The following is a 21,958-nucleotide window of genomic DNA, read 5'->3' on the forward strand; positions in this document are numbered from 1 at the left end:
TGTGAAATTGCTTTATTGTATATATTCCTTATTGTTGCTGTGTCCTGGCTTGCACTTGGCCAGATCATCGTTACATTAGCCCGCCAATGGTGTTTTGGAGGACCCCTCTTGATTAGTCTCTAAACATTTCTCTCTTATGAGCCCTGTGACAATGGATTATCGTGTGCTCCTAGAATCTGCAGTTACGTTAACACTGAGCTACTGCTTTCCTGATTCTGGCTTTATGCAGTTTCTTGGTAGTATCTGCTTATAGTATCAATCCTCTGGATGAGATGTGCTTTCTCTTCCAGTGAGAACAAGATCTTCTGTCTAAATCATAGAATAGTTTGACTTGGAAGAGACCTTTAAAGGTCACCTAGTCCAACCCCTCTGCCATGAGCAGGGACATCTTCAACTAGATGAGGTTGCTCAGAGCCCCGTCCAGCCCGGCCTGGGATGTCTCCAGGGATGGGGCATCTACCACCTCTCTGGGCAACCTGGGCCAGTGTTTTACCACCCTAACTGTAAAAAATTTCTTCCTCGTGTCAAGCCTGAATCATCCCTCTTTCAGTTTAAAACCATTAACCCTTGTCCTGTCATAACAGGCCCTTCTAAAAAGTCTGTCCTCATCTTTCTCATAGGCCTCTTTTAAGTACTGAAAGTCCTCATATGAGAGGTTCTCCAGCCCTCTGATCATTTTTGTGGCCCTCCTCTGGATCCTCTCCAACAGGTCCATGTCTTTCCTGTACTAAGGTCTCCAAGATGCAGTACTACAGGTGGGGTCTCACCAGAGCAGAGGGGCAGAATCACTTCCCTTGACCTGCTGGCCACGCTCCTTTTGATGCATTCCAGGGTACAATTGTCCTTCTGGGCTGCAAGCACACATTGCCAGCTCATGTCCAATCTCTCATCCACCAGCACCCCCAAGTCCTTCTCCGCAGGGCTGCTCTCAATCCCTTCGTCCTCCAGCCTGTATTGATACTGGGGGTTGCCCTGACCCAGGTGCAGGACCTTGCTTTGGCCTTGTTGAGCCTCATGAGATTTGCATGGGCCCAGTTCTTGAGCTTATCCAGGTCCCTCTGGATGGCATCCTGTCCCTCAGGTGTGTCAGCTGCACCACTCAGCTTGGTGTCATCTGCAAACTTGCTGAGGGTGCACTCAGTCGCACTGTCTCTGTCATTGATGAAGATATTAAACAGTACTGGTCTCAGTATGAACTCCTGAGGGACACCACTTGTTACCGGTGTCCATCCAGACATTGTGCCATTGACCATTACTCTCTGGCTGTGACCATCCAGCCAGTTCCTCATCCACCAAACAGTCCACCAATCAAATCCATATCTCTCCAATTTAGAGAGAAGGATGTTGTGGGGGACGGTGTCTAAGGCTTTACAGAAGTCCAGATAGACAACATCCATAGTCTTCCTTTGTCCGCTGATGTAGTTGCTCCATTGTAGAAGGTCACTAGGTTGGTCAGCCAGGATTTGCCCTTGGTGACACTGTGCTGGCTGTCTCATATCACCTCCGTGTCCTCCATGTGCCTTAGCACAGCCTCTAGGAGGATCTGTTCCATGATCTTCCCAGGCACAGAGGTGAGGCTGACAGGTCGGTAGTTCCCAGGATCCTCCTTTCTACCTTTTTTAAAAATGGGTGTGATGTTTCCCTTTTCCATTCACAAGGGACTTAACCTGACTACCACAACTTCTCAAATATCATGGAGAGTGGCTTGGCAACTACATCACCCAATTCCCTCAGGACTCTGCGATGCATTGCATCAGGTCCCATAGACTTATGTAGGTTCAGGTTCCTTAAGTAGTCGTGAACCTGATCCTCACAGTGGGAGGGACTTTGCTCCCCCAGTCGCTGTCTTGCAGTTCATTTTCACTTGAGACATGTGGGAAGAGAGCTTGCCTGTGAAGACTGAGCCAAAGAAGTTGTTGAGTACCTCAACCTTCTCCTTGTCCGTTGTTACCAGTTTACCAGTCTTGCTGATGCGGGGGGATACACTTTATTTGACCTTCCTTTTCTAATAGTAGTCATCAGCCACTTGGTCTGCAGGGCACAGATCTATTGGCTTTGCGTCAGCTATATAGTAATGTTGTGTGGATGTAGAGCGCTAAACTGTTCTAGTGTGGGCACTTGATATAACTGTTCCGGGGAATATTGAGGGATCACTTCCCCTGTTAGTAGAGATGGTCTTTGGACTGTGCTGCTGTCTCAATACCTTATTCCCTTGATGTTTTGAGCTCCTTTTTTACTTCCGAATCAGTTATTTGTAATTGCTAATAGTTCCCACTGTCTGTTACAGGTCTTTAGCAGAAGACTTCTTAGTGGAGTCCTCCCCTTGTGGAGCTCTGCAATCCAAAGCACTGAAATCCACTCCTGGGATCTCCCAAGTCTTGTTTATTTCCCTTTGCTCAGGATGTCCAGTGGATTAAGAACACTTCCTTCCGCTTTAAACCTTCCACTTTAAACCTTCCACTTTAAACCTTCCACAGACAGTGTACTAGAAAGTTGAATAAGATAATTTTTGTAAAGGAGTTTTTCATTTTTCGTCATAAAAGGCATTGGAAAGCTACTGAGTTCTGAAGATAGCAAGGAGATTAAAATGTAGCCTTCTTCAGTCTGGCTTGCTTCTTCTGTGGAGCTGAGATCTGGAGTCCTCAGGGGACTTCTCCCACTCCTCCTTGTTCTGGTGCGAGGCAGTGACTCAGGAGCTCTGCCGCTGTCATTGCAGTGATTTAGATGTTCCTGTCCCAGCTGTCTTCCTCACCTCTGCCTCTCCAGCCAGCAGCACGAGCACACGTAGTACCAGCTGCTGCAGTTCACTCTCTGGTGTATTACCAAAAAACCTCCATCTTGGAGGGAGTTCGTATCTTCAGCTGCCAAAGCTAAAGTCTCTGGAACAAAAGTCAAGCCCTGTATGGATAGTGTCTCCCGCTCCCACTGTTGTTTTTTTTTTTCTTGCGTTGAACTTCAGCCTCTTTCTGCTACAGTTCTGCGTACGAAAAACATTGTTTCAGAGATCAGTGAGTTAGAAGGGAAGAGACAATGTAAAGTGCTCAATGGCTTTTCCCTGATGGCCTTTTAGCAAGGTGTCAATCACCGTTCCTAGAAAGGCCACCACTCTGGAATACAATATAACAACATGTCTTACAGCATTGATACTGAACCGAGTCCACCCTTTCTTAAAATTTTATCCCACCGTGACACGCTGTATTTTAATTTGAATGGAAGGATAACATAAGGGTATCATTAAAGCAGAAGGAAAAGTTGCAGTAGTTAGGAGGTGACTTACAGTACTGCTCAGTATTTTAATTAAAGAGTCCATCTGAACAGACAAGAGCCTTCAAATAAAAGTAAAGAACAGCAGAACCATTTTACTTTGAGATGAAATGAGAGAGAGGAGAAAAAGATAACCTTCAGACTTCGAGACAACGTAGGACTTTCTAAACACACACAACAGTCTCGAGCCTGCATTTACCTGATAGCAGTGTTTGAATATCAGATAGGTAAACTTATGGAGAGGTGTCTATAAGTATCAATATTTCACATATGGTCTTTGATTGAAAATACAGCATAGTATAAAGGAATGTCAGCTCTGGTGTAATTCCTTGAGCAGCATGCTATGTTTTAAAGCCCCGCTGTTCTAAATTCCTTGAAGTCTGTGAAGTTACTTGAATTTTCTTGAAACTTTCCTTAACTTTGTGGATTGATAAGGATGTGACTGGTCAACTAAAGTCGGTAGACCAAGGAACTTCTGAGTTAACTCACTTAAATAAAAAGTACTTTTAAAGAATTGATGTGTTAGCATTCTTTTCACTTTTCAGGGGACTTACTCACTTCCATCGTGTTCCTGTCACTAAATATCAGTTTTACCTAGTGTGTAACAGTATTGAAAAAATTACTTGAAGAGAAGCATATGGATTGAAATGTGCATGTGCAACAAGGTGAGGGAGAGAGGTTTTTGTAGAGCTCTTTGGCTACTTTTTTAAGGACCATTTCAGGAAAGAGTCAAGAGAAATTCCAGGAGCAGAAATGTGTGGTTGAGTGAATTAGAAGAGAGAAAGGTGCATTCAAATGTTTTTTTCTCCTTTCCCCACACTATTAACCTAAACTATGCTAGATTAACCCATTCCTCTTCTAAGGCACCTCTTCCTGTTCTTCTTTCCAGAAAAACCTCTTCCTATTAGGCCACAGTATTATTTATTGTTCTTCTTTGGTTGCTTGCTACGCCATTGCCAGAGATCCTAGTATTACTTTTGTTCTCCCAGGAGGGCCATGGTGTGCCAGGCTACTTGCTCTGGATGCACCCACAAATCATCCACTGGCAGTGGAATCAGAAGCTGCATGTCCTCTTTTCCCTCCGCTTCCACTTTGTATAAGCCAGCAAAGAGAAAACAAGATGATGACGAGGTGCCTTGAGCTATTACTGAGTATAAGCCCAAAGCTGCTGTTACTAGAATTTGTTCAGACAAATGGCTGTTCTGTCACTGGCATGAATAGCAGCAGTAGCTCATCTAGTGGCCAACATAGCTTTCTACACTTCCTTTTTACAATGCAGTTCAAAGAAATTATTATTTTGGTTTTGTCTTTTAAGAGGAAACTTTGCTGGGGATGATGAACAACAGGGTATTGGGTTTGACTGTTGCCGCCCATAGGCCAGTAGTTAAAAAACTGATGAACCTATTATCAGAGTAATAGGGCTGGCTCAAGGGACTGGTACCATCAAAGCTGTGCTGCACCCTTAAAGTTTGAATCCTTTTGCAAAAATTCACAAGCAGTGTTAGGCCATCTGTCCTCATTCAGGGAAATTTTATTTTGGAGACCTTTGCCCTGCTAATGACGTAGAGAATATTTCAAATAGGTCTTGACCCTTTTCTAAAAGGTAATAAATTATACATATTCTTCACAAATATGCAAGAGCAATTTCTGGGCGTATTGCCACTCATGCACCTGGAGAATTATTATAAGAGAGCACAAATATTGATTAATCAATTAGAATTGATTAACTTGAAGGAAGATGAAAGCAAGCATAATGCAACTGTGTTTTATGAATAGCAAACTTATACTTTAGGCCAAAGCATTCCTTTAAAAGTGTTACTAACAGAATATTCTCATAATGCTCTTACATTCTTTAAAATTTTGATGAAGAATTAGAACTACAGCTGTTGAAGCAATTAATGGCAAGACACACACACACATACACATATATATGAGTGAGCCTAGAATGCCTGAACACATAAATACTCTACCCTCTTAGATGGCACAAAACTCTCTGCAGACACCTTCCCAAACAATTAGAACTGTGCTTAATCTGTTTTTTTCCTAGGGCAAAATTAATACTTACACCAGATCTAGCAAACAGGGATTCTCTCCACCTTGCCTATTGTATCAGCACTAGTGTGGCCAGCAGGACTAGAGAAGTGATTGTTCCACTGTACTGGGCACTGCTGAGGCCACACCACGAATCCTGGGGTCAGTTTTGGGCCCCTCATGATCAAAAAGACGTTGTGGTGCTGGAGAGAGTGCAGAGAAGGACAGTGAAGCTGGTGAGGGGCCTGGAGCACAAGTGTGAGGAGGAGCAGCTGGGGGAACTGGGGCTGTTCAGCCTGGAGAACAGGAGGCTGAGGGGAGACCTTATCGCTGTCTACAACTACCTGAAAGGAGGCTGTAGTGAGGTGAGTGTTGGTCTCCCAAGTAACAAGCAATAGGACGAGAGAAAATGACCTCAAGTTGCGCCAGGGGAGGTTCAGATTGGATATTAGGAACAATTTCTTCACAAAAGCGGTTGTCAGGCATTGGAACAGGCTGACCAGGGTGGTTGAGTCACCATCCCTGGAGGTGTTTAAAAGGCATTTAGATGAGGTTCTTAGGGACATGGTTTAGAGGTGGACTTGGCAGTGTTAGGTTTATGGTTGGACTTGATGATCTTAAGGGCCTTTTCCAATCTAAATGATTCTTTGATTCTATTATCTGTTAATGATTATATCCTGCAAAGGAACTGCCCAACATAAGGTGCCTTCATCTTTCGTTTAAGAATTTTGGAAACTATATGCAACTCTGGATTATTTCTGCTCTTTTTTAGCAAACTGCTAAAAAGAATGAGGCAACTTTCTTAGAGGGCTAGTTACAAAATATGAAAAATATGAAAAGTGTTACTGAGCCAGACTGATGGGCATGTGCGTGATATGTGAGAGGCAGAACTAACATAGGAACTAACCTTCCTCCACACAGTTATATGTTAATATTCTCAAGGAAAATATTATTCCTTGAAAATATTGAATATACTTCTAAACACAAATTAGATTCTTTGATAGTGAAGAAATAAATGCCTTTTGATTAGTTAAAAGTGGATAGAACACAAGGGAGCTAAATATTTTGAATTGGATTAATGGTGCTGCTAACATTGATATCACAGTTGCAGGGGAGTGTATTTACCTGGCTTTGTTCTGAAAAACAACTGTGGAGAGCTGTAAACATTAATTCTGTCATTTACTCTTCCTCTCCAAGGTCCTTACTTGTTAATTAAGAACTCCTTTTCTTTCCATGGTTTCCCTGCCTATGTTTTACTAACTTTCTCCCTCTCACTCTCTCTCTCTCTTTTTTTTTCCTTCCTATTCTGGTATTCTGTCTGCTTCATTACCTTCTTAATATCATGCTGAGCATTAATGTGTTGATATTTCGTATGGCTTAAGGTGATGATAAGGTGGCCAATAGGATGCTGTTTTAACTTGGGCTCATTTTAGTAAAATGGCTGTAGGAATAAAGAATAAAGTGGTTTATGAACTCAGAGGCAATAGAAGAAGTGTGGATTCACTTTGTTCATAGGATAGCCTTATGGTTGTGTCTCAGAACATGATAATTTTCACAAGTCACATGAGACAGGCAAGTCTTCTTGCTACTATTGTACTGAAGTGCAAGGCAATCTGTTTAGATTGTGCAGGTTGTTTTGGATCTAAAAGGGAAATTAACTGAGATTTCCTGTCTACCAGGGAGCACGCCAACAGCACACTCATCCTTATTTTAGGGGTATTCCAGAGCACATATAGTCCCAACATAGCATCCCGTAGCTTGGGGACTCACTGCATCCAGCTTAATAGCTGGAGTTTACCAGCTCCTGTCAAATACCAGATTAAGATTGTCTTGGTTTGCTGTCAAAACCCACACCCTTTTAATTGTAGAAATGGAGTTGTGCCTTCTATCTCCTGAATACCTTCCCTTAAACAGTGGGGAAAGATATATTTCAGAAGTTACTTTTAACATTTGTCATTGTCTCAGCTTCCATTGATGATTGTGTCCTACTTTCTGTTTTATCTGTAGTGCCTTCATTGATTCAGAATGGACAGCACTGTGTCAGACAGCAAATGTTTATACCGGCAATTCAAACATTGATGCTTCTTAGAAGCCTCATTGTTTAAGAAAGGTTGAGTTTAGTATGGAGAGCTTTGTTCTTTTACCTTTACAAAATGTGTCACAGTAAATCGATAGAGTGATATTAAGAAACATGTACCTGGCACAGTGGTAGCAAATCACTTGGTAGCCTGGCAGTTAAAAGAGCCACTGGCATTTGGGAAGGATGTGTCGTGGTCTGCCAGCTCTCCTGAACGAATCAAAAACTCTCTTGCAAGGACATATGAGTGTCTGGATTTTTAATCTGTGTGAAATATATACTAAATAAAATGCAGTTTAAATTATAGTCACTGCCCATTGTCTACCTGATTTTTTTTTTCCCAAGGAATTGTCTTGAGATGTAATTGCCGTGTTTGTTTTGTTGACTTGAAATAAATTGAGGCTAACATTTTTTCAAGTAATGCAACATGCATCTGAAGGATAGTACTCATGTGATACGAAGTACATGTTAGGACAGCTCTGAGTGATTATTTGCAGTTTTTCACTTGACCTGGCAAGAAGGATGGAATCAGACCCTGTTCCAGGGGGATGTCCTTGGTAAAGTTATTATTAATGTTTGGGGCTTTGTTCTTCGTGTTTTTCTTGTAACTGACCGTAAACATGCACACAATTTTGTATGTTTCAGATATGACGTGGCAATACCTCAGGCTTGCACACACCTTACTACGCATGGGTATCACCACAGGCCTAGAGTCTTAAAGGCACCTGGTATCTCAGTTTCACTTTAGTCACAATAAAACATTTCCTAACTCAGAGTGATTCTCTGCTTAGGTATTATGCTGTTCATAGGCACCATTATAACTACCAGAGGGATTTTTTGACATTAAACTTCTGCTTCTATGCTAAGAGGTTCACGTGGCCACCATGGGATAAAGGGGAAGAAGGGACAAATATTTTTTGCCACAGGTATAGTGTTTAGAGTATTTACTCACAAGATGACTGTCAGAGAACGTGGGGCCCCCAGTGAAGTTTTGCCGAAGAGCATCTGGGTAACGGCTGCTGAGGAGAGCTCGCTCGCAGGAGCACAGCAAAGAGGACGAACCGGCAGAGACATTGCGGTTGAGGTATAGTTTGTGCAGACGGGAGTTTGAAGGGAAACTGGAAACAGTGTGCAAGACTAGAAATACAGATTTTGTTTGTCAGGAAATTAAGAAGGATGCCCAAAGGCAGTCTGACTGACTGCAGTAGATTATTTTTAAATTTTCCAGCCTTGTCCCCTTAATTCAGTTCAGTAATCGGTAACAACAAACTACGTGAGAGGACATTCTCTGTCCCTGAGGCCGTGCAGTGCAGTATGACATATGTACATACAGCTAAACTCTCTTGCACCTTCCTCTCCTAACTCCACCAAACCAAGCAACTAACCAGGGTGGTTTTATCTCTACTGGGAAAAAGCCCTGGCTCAAACATTCCTCCAAACCCTGACCAAGGTTTGCCAGGAGGAGTGATAGTTGGCACAAGACAAAGCTGTACCAGCTGTGCTGACAATTGTACCAAGAACAAACCAGCCCAGACTATACTGTGTTGGTGCTTGAGTCCATCCCCTGGTCCTGTTGAGTTTGTGCTTCATAGTTGCAGACTCTGATTCTGACTGATGTAAACATGCAAAAGAACTTTACAAGCACAATTAATTTAATTTAAGTTGGTATAAAAGCAGGGTAGGGACCATCTTGATCTAAATAAGAGAGGGAAGAAAACCACATAATCTCCACTTTAGGTGAAATGAAAGGGTGTATCATGCTGGCTGCTGCTGGTAAGGGAGCTAACACTCCTTTACACTCCTGCTTCCCAGCAGTTAAATTCACATTTGAAAGCAAGGGTGATTGAGAGAGTGATGATGGCTGTAACTATGGCCTGTTTATTCACTTGTCTAGTAAATTATTTTGTGAATTCTGTCATTCAAGTCCAATTGTTAGAAAGACTTTTTGAGAGAAATGCAGTAACTACAATTTAAAGCAAGGAAATACCTTTATAAAAAGAAAATCTTGATACATGATTTAGTTTGTATTGTGAATGTGTCTTTCAGAAAATGTGATTTCCCATTCAGCCTCCTCGCTTTTAAGGCAGTTAAAATATTTTCTCTATCATAAAGGATGGTGGTGGAAGTGTGCTTTCATGGCAACAACCCAAGGTTCCCATAATTTTCTATAAAATGTTCCTTTTTTTGAAGCATTTGCCTGCTTCACAGTTTAGAATGAAAAAAAATCCACTGCATGTATTAATCAAAGTATGTAAATAAGCATAGAAACAATTGAATTTGAAATAACTTTAACTTTAGATATGGTTCTTTGTATCTGTAGAGTGCATTATCCTTAAGCAAAATAGAATTATCTTTTTTTCAAGATGTCTTGGGATTATTTTCGTTTCCAGGGATCAGGGCCTATATAACCCATTTTTTGTGCATTGCTTGCATTTAGAGGACAACGCATACCCTCTGCCCTCCCGTAAGTGTGGAGCATCCTCCGTGTTCTTATTTGTCTTCCAACAGCAGCCGAGGGCCCCTGGTTGCGGAGCCACTTTGCCAGTTCAGATGCAAAGCCAAGTGGAGGGGAACGTGCTGCTTCAAGTGCTTTAGATAATTGATTGATACTATGTCAGTTTTGCAGATTCTGTAGGAGTTCTTTTTAGTTTACACAGGGAAAACTGAAAGACTGAGGTAATATATGAATTTAAACATGAAAGTTTTTGTACATAATTCTCAGCCTCTCCCGATAGCACACAGAGACTTTTCTCTTTCTCCAAAATGAACTATAACCCATTTACTGAGCTGATGAAATGATCCTTCTTTTTGCAAATATGTACCTGTCTATACTAAAAACGTTACTAAATAGAAGCATAGTTAAGTGGTTCCTTGCTGGCCTGTGCAGGCTGCACGATGTCTCGCTGTATTTCACCATGATCAGCTGTACTGAGCATGGACGCTGCCATTCCGCTGTTATTTGTGCCCACACACAATGAACTCTGTGAAGTAAAATTGTACTTAGCTTCCCTTTTTTAAAAAGGCTCCGGTAACAGGGTAGTGCTGATATTTCTAAAAGCTTTGAGTATGCAAAGAAATTCAACAGATTAAGGGTGGAATTCATTCCACCTAATTTTATCTGTGTAAAAATTAAACACTTAACTGTGAGTTATGGTGGACCTCTATCATCAGAGGAAAAAAAGAGGATCTCTAGAGGAGGATTCTGAGCTTTCTGGTGTGGTTATGGGCTGCCCATGGGCTGCAGAAGGACTCTAGAGGGCTGGCTTAGACTGGTCTTGTTTAGAACAGCAAATGCCATCCTTCAGTGGCTGGAAATGCTGTAAATTGAACAGCTGTAAAATGTGCGGGGATCTAAATCCACAGGCTTCTCTTCACCTGGTTTTCACTAGAACTGTTTGTTAAGTATGATACATGCTTAATAAGTTTTAAAAAATGGAGGATAATTTTGTGTTGATTGTCAGAATTTTAGACATATTGCTGGACAAACTGAAAATAGAATTTGAATTATTAAGTTAACTTTTTAGGATTCATATAAATAATCCACAATGAGCTGTGCTTTGGTTTTTTTTACATCAATAGTAATGTTTTAGCAGACTTACACCAAACAAGACAGATTATGTAATTAGTGATTTGTTTTTGTTATTAGACAGTCATAATTCAGATCTTGACATTTTATTAGTCTGTTAACATTTCTCTCTCTAAACATTTGTGTTCCATTCAAATTAACAAAGTAGTTTTATTACCACGTGTAAGTTCCTACTTCCAAAGGAGTCCAGTATTTCCTTACTCAACCAGAGTGTTGTATATCTTTATAATTACATCCATCTCAACATTTTGCAGGCATTTTATAATCTAGATTTCCAAAATACTTCACAATCATTTTGAAACTTTAAATTCTGTAAAATATTTCTAACGACAAAACCAGGTAATTGTATTTTTCACAATATGGGATAGAGTTTTTTCTTTTAACTGTATCACATTATGCAATTGTAAAGAGTGAAATTCTACCTTTGGATGCTCATGAGAAATTTATATTGCAGACAAGGTCTATGTTATTGTTAGGGATAAGAAAGGAAGCTGGAAGAGGAAAAAGCTAACCCTGAATGCTAAATAAACTGTCTTTCTGATTGATCCACACATTCCTTTAGCACAAACATTTTTATGTCTCTAAGCTTTATCTGCATATTTGGGAAGCTGAAATGTTGATTTGAAGAGTAAAATTTTTAAAAACAGATGATAATTTCTTGTCTTTGTCTGTGTTCTTTTAAATAGGAACAGATGTCTCAGGTGTTGGATGCGATGTTTGAAAAGCTGGTTGAAGGAGGGGAACATGTCATTGATCAAGGGGATGACGGTGACAACTTCTACGTCATTGATAGGTGAATCGCTGTGTCTTACCATAGCACAAAGTATTATGCAAAAGTCCATTGATGCAAAATTTATTTCTCTATGTGCTTGTATTTAACTCCTACATAGGTTTGCATGGGAGAAAGAAACAAGAACACACATGAACCAGTACAGCTCTGTCACAGCTACAGAGGGTGGTTTTTGAAAGGAGACAGATTTTTCATGTGAAAATATGTCCCTGTCCTCTTTATGTATTGCTAGATCCCAAAGGCTGTTTGGTTGGGTTTATCTGCTTGTTCTTTATTTTGTTTTGTTTTTCTATGGAAAGAGATCCAACATAAAACACAATGGGAAAAGTTTTACAGCTCGAAATTTGAAATCTTAACTGCATTTCAATACTCTCTGTAGATGTTCTCATTCACATTAATATTATTAGACCTTGAGTAGCTAAATCACTACTCTCATTTGCAGATCTGTACTGGAAAAAGCAGGTAACTAAGTAAAATCCTGGATATTGATTACTGTTGAATCCGTTGAGTTAGAAAGAGCATTTACTTTGGCATCTTTCACTAGTCTGTTGGCACAGGCTCCAGCCAGGCTGTCCCAAAACACCTTTTCTTATTTGTACCTTTAGTTTTAGGCTAACACAGTGATTTCTGAGAACGTTTGAAAGGAATTTTATGCTAAAACTCTAGAAGAAATTGCAAAGATCAATATAACCAGCCAGTCAAAAGAGGTGATTGTCTGGCTGTATTCAGCATTGGTGCAGCCTCACCTGGAGTACTGCGAGCAGTTCTGGGCCCCACAATATAAGAAGGATGTTCTGGTCCTTGAATGTGCCCAGAGGAGGACAACAGAGCTGGTGACAGGGCTGGAAGAAATGTCCTGTGAGGAGCAGCTGAGGACTCTGGGTTTGTGTGGTTTGGAGAACAGGAGGCTGAGGGGTGACCCCATTGTTCTCTACAGCTTCCTGAGGAGGGGATGTGGGGGGGAGCTGCTGAGCTCTTCTCCCTGGTGAGAGGACACATGGCAGTGGCTCAAAGCTGTGCCAGGGGAGGTCTAAACTGGACATGAGGAAGCATTTCCATACTGAGAGGGTGGTCAAATCCTGGAACAGGCTTCCTTGAAAGGTGGTCGATGCCCCAGGCCTGTCAGTGTTTAAGAGGCATTTGGATAATGCCCTTAATAACATGTTTTAACTTTTGGTCCTGAAGTGGTCAAGCAGTCGGACTAGATGATCATTGTAGGCCGCTTCCAACTGAAGACCATGAAAGTCTGCCAGGATTCTTCACTGAAGAATCAATGTTTTTCAGCTTTGTGAGGTTACAGTTTGTCACCTCTTATCCAAAAAGCTGTAGGGACTTCACAGTGTTTTGTCAGCCTTGCAGTTTTTAGGTGCAGTGAATCACCTCCAACTCCCTTATAAATGAAATAATTGTACAGATTTTTGCATTCACATGATTTATCAACACGTACCATGCAAATATTCAGCACTGAACAAAGTGATGGCTCAGCATCAATGGGGATGGCTGTGCCGTGTTTTACAAGATACCAGATTTTACTGCATTCCCAAAGAAAAAAGAAGTTACTAATTTAATGATGGGGAGAAGAAATCCAGAATATATTAGAGAAATACATATCTTTATTTCATAATCCTATGTTGCTTTTCGTATACATTCCTTCTGTTCCTGCATCTCCTCTATTTCTTACATTATACATTACTACTTTACAATATTTTAAATGTTAAATAACTTGTATTATTATTTCAGTGATCATACCATAGCAAATTTTGCGAAGATTTGTTACATTTGTATTTAGTGTGTTTAAAATGAAATTAAGAAACAGATTCTAAGTTAGATCTTAATTTTTAATAAGTGCTGGTTATCAATACATCAGTGTGAATCCAGTCTATCTTTAAAGTGCACTAATGTAAAAACTAATAATCCTATCCTTCCCTTTAAAAAGGAACTACTTTTATTATTTATGAAAATGATTGAGATGTTTCCACAAGGTGTTTAATATAATTTAAACAAGCGAATGTATATTTCAAATGCTTTATCTTTGGAATTCATGCTATAAAAAAAAATATAGTGAGAAGCTGCTTAGCAAAGACCAGGAATGTGTTCCCCTCACTGAATTTTTATGTATTTTATTAACAGAGGTACATATGATATTTATGTAAAATGTGATGGTGTTGGGAGGTGTGTTGGAACCTATGATAACCGAGGAAGTTTTGGTGAGTTGGCCTTAATGTACAATACACCTAGAGCAGCTACAATTATAGCTACCTCTCCTGGTGCCATCTGGGGTTTGGTAAGTGAAATACTTGTTTTAAGATATACTTTATTTTAGTTATTTTATATAATTGTGCTGGTATGCTATATCAGCATTAACAAAATGAATTATAAGTTTGGAAAGTTCAATTTTAAAACTTTTGAGAATTCCCAACACAATACTGTCTTCTCCCAGAATCTGCAGAAGTAAACCTAAGGCTTTAGAAGACATGGAGTTTTAAAAAAATAATTTTGTTTTATTCTATTTGAATAATATTTTCCCAAATTGCAAACCACTTGGCAATTACTTAGACGCATATATAAAATGTTTTCCCACATCTTGATAGCAAATGCCTTTAGTTCTAGAGTAAAATTAAAATATGAGGTTATTTATGAGTTATACTGCCTGGATCCTTGACAACAGTAATAGAATCTACTAAAAGAATAAAACTGGGATAGCCGTCTTCTTCAAGATGTGTGTATCAATCTAATGACTGATCCAAATATAGCATTTTCCTGTTGAAGCGAAACACATGTTTTTTTCACCATCTCAATCCATATGACTTTGGGGATTGTGGCAGAGTTTAGGATGCTCTAAGAATGGCTTTAAATTGGATTGGGCTGGATTGGCTAGCAAGTCCCACCTGTGGCCGCAAAGGCTTGCACAGCATTTCACCTCTTGTCTGTCAGCAGCAGACAGTCATGTGAAGCTGAGAGAAGAAACCAGCATACGTGTAGTTTTTCCATCCGTCTGCTTCACTTAGATTGCCAAATAGTAAGGAATGTCCACTTGGCTGTGTAGGGCAGCAATGAGTCTTGTTCTGCTGAAACAGCAGAAAGTGGACTGACCTAAGACCCAGACCCCCACGTATTTTGGTTTTGTTTGTATAATAACATAAAAACCTCTTCGTGTACATATCAATATGAACAGGACCTCAGGATAAGTGAACGTTGTAAATTAAATGTTTAAATATTGAGGATTTCTTCAATATTTTAAATTACCTACTCAATGTTCATTGTGTAGCCAATCTGTTTAAGTTAAACTATGTACCTTCTGTATGTAAACTCTGCGCATTCGCTGCTGAAGGGCAGAGAAGATTTTCAGAATGTGAATCAGATCAGGAGCTCAACTTTAGGAGCTCTTGATTGACCTCTAGAGGAGTCTTTCTTAACTAATGTACCAGCCAGCTGGTTTGACAGCTAAACTGAGTGACTAAAATTGGGGAATTTGAACATATTCAGCCATTTGCAAAGTATTTTCTACCACATGCATATTTTCTGTTAATAAACCCTCTTTTTTGTGTTTACAGGACAGGGTAACGTTCCGAAGAATCATTGTAAAAAATAATGCCAAAAAGAGAAGAATGTATGAAAATTTTATCGAGTCATTGCCATTCCTTAAATCTTTAGAAGTAAGAGTTCTGTTGCATTATTTTAATGGCTGTATCAGAGGTACCTGTTAAGATTCTGCTTTTGCAAACTTTAATTTGGAATTAAGATTTTCTCCACAGTAAAATTTTGCATACTTTTCTTTTGGATATCTCTAAATCTTCAGGATAAAGAACTATTGTTAATATTCTAATTTTAAAAAATATATATACATTTTTACCTTTCATTTTCTTAAGGATAATTTTACAAAATATTAGCCAATAAAATTAAACAATGATTTAGGGAATTTCAAAATATTTTCATTTAGCAGCTATGTTTTTACATGCATACTTTTCTGAAAATAATTTTTGAAGACTTGGGATATACGGACTTCATACAAAAATGGAATCTTTGTCAAAACGTGTAGCTGTTAAGACTCTAATATATCCTCTGGAACACTATTCAGCAGTTCTTCCTTTTTTATTGATTATCAAAACAGGAAAATAAAGACACTATTCTATGTAAAGGTTCATGAAAAGAAATATGAAAGGTCTTTCTAAATGTAATATTGTAACGTTAACCAAATATTTCTTACATTTTCTTTTTTAAATGAAGGTATCTGAGCGTTTAAAAGTGGTTGATGTGATTGGCACCAAAGTATACAAAGATGGAGAACAAATCATTGCTCAGGTACACTTTATTTCTACTTTCAGTTCTTCTTTTCCAATAGGGAACAATTATCATGTTATCAATAGACAATACATATTTTTAAGCTATTTTTGCTTTGTCAAATGAAACAAAATCAATGAATGTTGCATGTAAGAGGCGTGATTGTTTTGTTTCAGAAGCTAATTTTCCACTTACACTACTTTGAAAAACATCCCTCTTTGGAATTAATAAAGGAGTCAACATTTTTAGTATACTTAGAAATTCAAACGAAATGAAAGAATGCTTGCTTGCAATAAGGAGCACTGAAGACTTATCCTGGTTTTGTTGTTAAAATATGATAATCTTTTGAGGAAGAATGCAAAAGTAAACCTTCAGAATAGGCAACTGAGATTGTCTTGCACCACAATAATTATTTGATATCAGATAGCTCTTGGAGGCTTTTTTACATTGGAAACTCTGTACGGGAAATAATTCAGAAGGAATACAAAGGTGGAGAAGCAGGAGTAAGGATCCTAAAATCTTCCATAACATTGTTTTTCTCTGCTTTTTGTATAAGGCACAGTCACCTACATCTTTTCATTAAAAGGCCTTGCTGTCAGCTCTGTTTGATTATTATGTGCCCTGAGTATGGTTTTCACAATAAAAGTGGTTTCTTTTACAACAGGTATCAAAAAGATGAACTTCAAGGCACTGGCTGCAAATATTTTAATGTTACCATTAAACTAAAAAAGAAATGTCACACTTCCTTTACTCTATTTTTTTCTTCTACAGGGTGACTTGGCTGATTCTTTCTTCATTGTGGAATCTGGAGAAGTGAGGATTATAATGACAAGGAAGGTAAACATCCCTAAAACACTGAATTTTCTTTTAATCTTAATCTATTCTAAGTGTTTAATAGTAATGCTGCCATTGTTGCTAACTTTGCTTATACAATGCTGAGTTCAACAAATCTCTCATTCTCTTCCTGTCTCTTTTTTTTTTTTGTAACCTGATATTTCAGGGTAAACAAGATGTAGAAGAGAATGGAGCAGTTGAAATAGCTCGATGCTCACGAGGACAATATTTTGGAGAACTTGCTCTTGTAACTAACAAACCACGAGCCGCTTCTGCATTTGCTCTTGGCACTGTCAAATGTTTAGGTACAGTTCAATAATATTTTATATCTGATATATCTGGTAACCTCATCTGGGTGTTCCTGCTCCGGCAGGGGGATTGGACTAGATGATCTTTCGAGGTCCCTTCCAATCCCTAACAGTCTGTGATTCTGTGATACATAATCTATCTGGTGGTTTTTATTGTGAAATGTGTCTTTCTGCAGAACATAAGATTTAATTAAATTTACCCAAATAAAACTTTTTAAGTACATAATCTCTTAATGTGCATTCGTATTTACATTATTTATCTGCAGAAATGATTTGCAATTGGCAACTGGTATTAAAGACAAATTCTCTAACATTTCTCTGCATGGAAGTAAAAATTGTTTCAGGGTGATACAGAGAGTATTGCTGCAAAACATTTGTAGCTATCAGATAAGTGTCTAATACTCTGCAGAAAGGTAAAGTATTTATTTTCTCCGTAGGCTGACTCCCATCCAAGAAATAACTGTGGTAAAAATCCTGTGCATTTTATCACCATGACTTAAGCTTTAACAAATTATTTGTCTTCACCAGCTGTTAATTTAATGATTCCGTCACACTGTTGCCTCCTGACTCAGGAAAAGAGTAGGAGCTGTGCTCATAGACAACCCTTCACATCCGTTGCTTTTCATGGTCTAATGTTTAGCTCCTAAATATTTGTGTCTAATTACGGGAAAACTGTAAACTGCAAAGACAGATTTAGCATTCTTGAGTGACAGTTTGATTACCAAGCCAGTAACCACAAAGTTTCTTGCTTGCTTATAAAGGGATCATTTTTTTAAAATGCTTATCCCCCAACATGCAGGGATGATCAGGAAATAAAGATCAAAGATGATAGAGAGAAAAGAACAAGGGACAGTGGTGAGGAAGTGTCACTGCTCAATACAGGGTAAGAGCTCTGGCACTTCCCAAAAAGCAGAGATCTTGAACTTTTCTCAGGAGCCGAGAGACTGCAGGCCACCAGGTTGGAAGCTGGTTGAAGTATGAAGTTTCCTCCCTGGCCTTTTGGCTAGAACTATAGAGGATAACATTGTGTGATCGGGTAAAGAAGATACTCTGGTTGGCTACACATTGACATGACATGTGAATGACAGTTTTCAACTTTTTGTACATTTGCAAGGCAATCTATTACAGTTTCCACTGTGGGTGGAAACACATAAAAGTGGCAAGGAAATATGCTAAGTTAGACCCCAAACATAGCCAACAACATCAGCAAAGGATGTGGGGTTTTTTAATCTCAAGGGTCTTAAAACTGTATTCTGTGGAGGAATCCAGGGCCCTCCAGACTTTGCCAGTAGCTCTTGAGCCACATAAATAAGAAACCCAGCAAACTATAAGTTTAGTTATGAACTTTCAAGACAACAACGTGTTGGTTGTTCTTGGCTTTGCTACAGTAAATGGTTCTCCTCTGTGCAAAGAAAGTATATACCTTGGTAGTATCTGTCCTGTTATCATTTAAAATTTTACATTGGAATGTCATAAACACCCAGACAAGCATGTTATATTCTTTCTCTTTCTCTCCCCTTTTATCTTAGTTATGGATGTGCAGGCATTTGAAAGGCTTTTGGGACCTTGTATGGAAATTCTGAAAAGGAACATTGCAAACTATGAAGAGCAGCTAGTTGCTCTGTTTGGATCAAACATGGACATTGCCGATCCCAGCGCATGAACTAAGCATTGGAGCAACAAGATCTGTTACGAGAACATAGCACAGTAGTGGTTAGTCCACTGAGAAATTGTCTCTCTTCTTATAGATGCCAAGCATTTTTTGTGATTTTAAGAGTGGGTTCGGGGGTATTTTTTTGGACTTATTACAGTGGAAATACTAGGAAACAAAATACAAATTTAATAAATTGTGGGCTTGATTTTTGAAAGTGCTGAGTATCGGTGGTTCCACCTGGCATTAAGACAACCTGTAGTAGTACAGCACCTTTGAAAATCAAGTCCTTCAACACAGAAGGACCTCCTTAAAGAGTAGATTTCAAAAAACCCACATGCGATATAATTGTTAAACCAGCTTCTGTTCTTCAAAAACGTTACTACTTTTCTGGAAAGACTGTTAGTTTGAATGTGATATGTTGAAAGTATTAGTGCACACAAAGTGTTTATTATGTATTAATACAGAAGATATACAGTAGATATTACTTTCTGACTATTACAGCTGTCATGGTTTTATGTTGCGTTTATCACAGATGTAGGGAATCACAAGACTAATCGTAAAATAAAGCATGACAATGCATTTTGTGTAACGCTCATAACTAAATCTGATTTTTAACATTTTGTAATTTGTTTTAAAGTCCTCTTTGTTTAATATGTCATGTTTCAGCACGACATTGTAATATCTTATGCAATTTAGAGGACTTGTATATTTTTGCAATAAACTGCATTTTTTATTAGTTACATGTATTGTGTACAGTCTAGAGTGAGGACAGCTGACATACTTAATGCTTTAAAAACAAAGGCATAGGTCATTGTCATGTTCTACCTAATCATATATAACCTATATTTTTCCCTTCTCCCTTGTTTTATATTTATGCATTTTGTCTTCTCTATCTATGCTTGTTCTCTAGTTAATTTTTTTTTAGATCTCACCTTTTTTATCTGTTAAATCTTTTACCTATTTCAAATTAAATGATCTCTGTATATCTCTCTCTTCTTGCAGTCGAATTTTAGCTGTCAGAGACCAGACTCAATTACTGAAGTGATTGATATCGAAAGCCATGCTAAACTAAGCTTCTCCTTGAAAAAATCCGTATCAGGAAGTACAAAAATATTTTTAATTTGGAAGATCAATACTTCAAAAGCTTTGTGCAGGTCTGGGAAGTATGTCATTGTTAAAGCTAACATGTCCTGCTTTCAAAAACCTGCAAGTCATCATAAAATAGTATCTTTTTAGCCATAATAGCATGGGATACCTTCTGAGACTGAGGAGAGAGAATATCGTCTTGATTAGGAGCACAGGGCTCATTGCTTACAAGGGTCTGTGGCTGGAAATTTCAGGCACAGTCCAATTTTACTACTACTTACTGACATAACTGTTGATGTACATGGAAAGCTAGTGCACATCATGGCAATTGGCAACGGTGCTGCCAAAATGACACTACAAGTATTGTAGGAAGGCTGCTTGTGCCCCGTTTCAAACATCTGAATTATAACATCTTTCCTTCTTAGATAATGACTTTTCTAATGCCATATATTTGTGTATGTTGATGTAATTATTATCCTATAGTTAGTGACATGTTCTGACAATTTATATAATCATACTTGTATATGAGATTATGATTATATACTATGATAACAATATATAATTTATATCATACAGTATGGTATAAATTATAAGTCAGACTCCAAACAAAATACAATCTGAGCAAAATTTACAAATGTAATTTTATTTTTTAACCCTGGAAACACGGTATGAATAATTGCACATATGATAATTTGCCTTTGTACTTTTGATTTATGGAAAAAAAGAAAAGCCTGTTATACTAGAAGGAAATATCAGGTAACCAAAATCTACACTCTTGTCATTCTGTATGCTTAATCTCTAAAAGCTACCTATATTTTGCACTAGCTTGATGTCATTATGAAAAATGCTAGAAATTACTTGTATGGCAGTAAACTACAATCAAGGCCATAAATGCCAGTCACGATATTTTCAATATTGTTGGTTATATTTAAAGTTTCCTTACAATAAACGACACTTTTATATAAAAAAAACTGTTTATTGATATTGTTGTGTTTTAATTCCATTATCATAAAGTTACAAGTGACCTATTTATATTCATTTATGAAAACATTCCTAATTCTTAACACTTTCATGTTGATTTTAATAAATTATGTTATCCGGATGCTCTGTCTACTCAGAATAGATGACGCAGTGTAGTAATGGTCATACTTTGTATTTGATGGTTGCCTTGAAGCTTATAGCTGGGAAAAAGCTGCGGAGTGACAAATTTAAAGATAATCAGAGACTCCGGATTTTCTGAGACGCGAAGTAGAGCTTTGTGTTGCAGCAATTTTTTTGTGTTCCTCTTGGGTACTGGATGATTTCTGGACTTTTCTTTGTCAGCAAATTCAGGAGGGTTTAACCAACAGTAATAAACTGTTGCTTTGTAAGTTTTGTCCAAATCATTATATCCTTCATCAGTCAGCACGTGGGATTTGTCCTGGATCTGTTCATGTGTACGCTGCAAACATGCCTGTCTTTGTCTCATAAATGTGGTGAGTGTTCATCCTAAGAAGGAAATGATACCAAGTCACTGATTTTTTTTCTGACCTTTCAAAAAAAGGTAGATAATTCTAATAATTTTAAACAACACTATGTCATGTTTGCCTTATGAGACTATCTGCGTCCATACTTAGATTACCCGCTGCTTCTGTTATTAAAGATTTTATTGTCCTTGTTTGTAGTGGGATCTCTAAAGGAATGGGACTTGGGCAGTTACTTGGCACGTACAACTTTGTTTGTCTCCTCTCTTCTCAACCTCACCAGCAATTTGTAATTGTGCAGATGAGCTAAATGAATTTGACATAGGATTAAGTTCTAGTTGGGGGGGGAAAAAGCTCCAAGGAGTTTGCTGAAAGTATGTCCTGCTGAATGACGAGAGAAAAGCCTGAGAGAAATCCTGTATGAGAACGGCATTCATGGGCTCACATGTTACTAAGCAAAAGAGAATCCACGTGGCAGCAAATGTTTACAAATGCTTTAACCATAGGAAACAAAAAATTGAGCACAGCCCTCAGCTGATCACAAGACATAAGCCCTGAGGAAAGCACCTTGGTCCTGGTGCTGA

The 21,958-nt window shown here is 38.5% G+C and overlaps 1 protein-coding gene across 2 annotated transcripts in view; it reads left to right on the forward strand.

Annotated features, from left to right (window-relative positions):
* PRKAR2B (protein kinase cAMP-dependent type II regulatory subunit beta) overlaps positions 1–21,570 on the forward strand; it is an 87,121-nt gene extending 65,551 nt beyond the window's left edge. The window contains exons 5-12 of one of the 2 annotated variants that reach the window (XR_014186685.1): positions 11,645–11,751; positions 13,879–14,032; positions 15,303–15,404; positions 15,976–16,050; positions 16,801–16,866; positions 17,030–17,168; positions 18,701–18,884; positions 19,828–21,570. Coding sequence is in view for 1 of the 2 variants with exons in the window: in XM_082076312.1 (XP_081932438.1) it covers positions 11,645–11,751; positions 13,879–14,032; positions 15,303–15,404; positions 15,976–16,050; positions 16,801–16,866; positions 17,030–17,168; positions 18,701–18,834 (777 nt within the window). In the remaining variant the exon portion in view is untranslated. Of the gene's footprint in view, positions 1–11,644; positions 11,752–13,878; positions 14,033–15,302; positions 15,405–15,975; positions 16,051–16,800; positions 16,867–17,029; positions 17,169–18,700 lie in introns of both variants that reach the window. The other variant, XM_082076312.1, reaches the window with a different exon arrangement.
* The last annotated feature ends 388 nt before the right edge of the window (positions 21,571–21,958 follow it).

Source organism: Streptopelia decaocto, assembly GCF_964273445.1.
Source record: "Streptopelia decaocto genome assembly, chromosome: 1".
NCBI lineage: Eukaryota > Metazoa > Chordata > Aves > Columbiformes > Columbidae > Streptopelia > Streptopelia decaocto.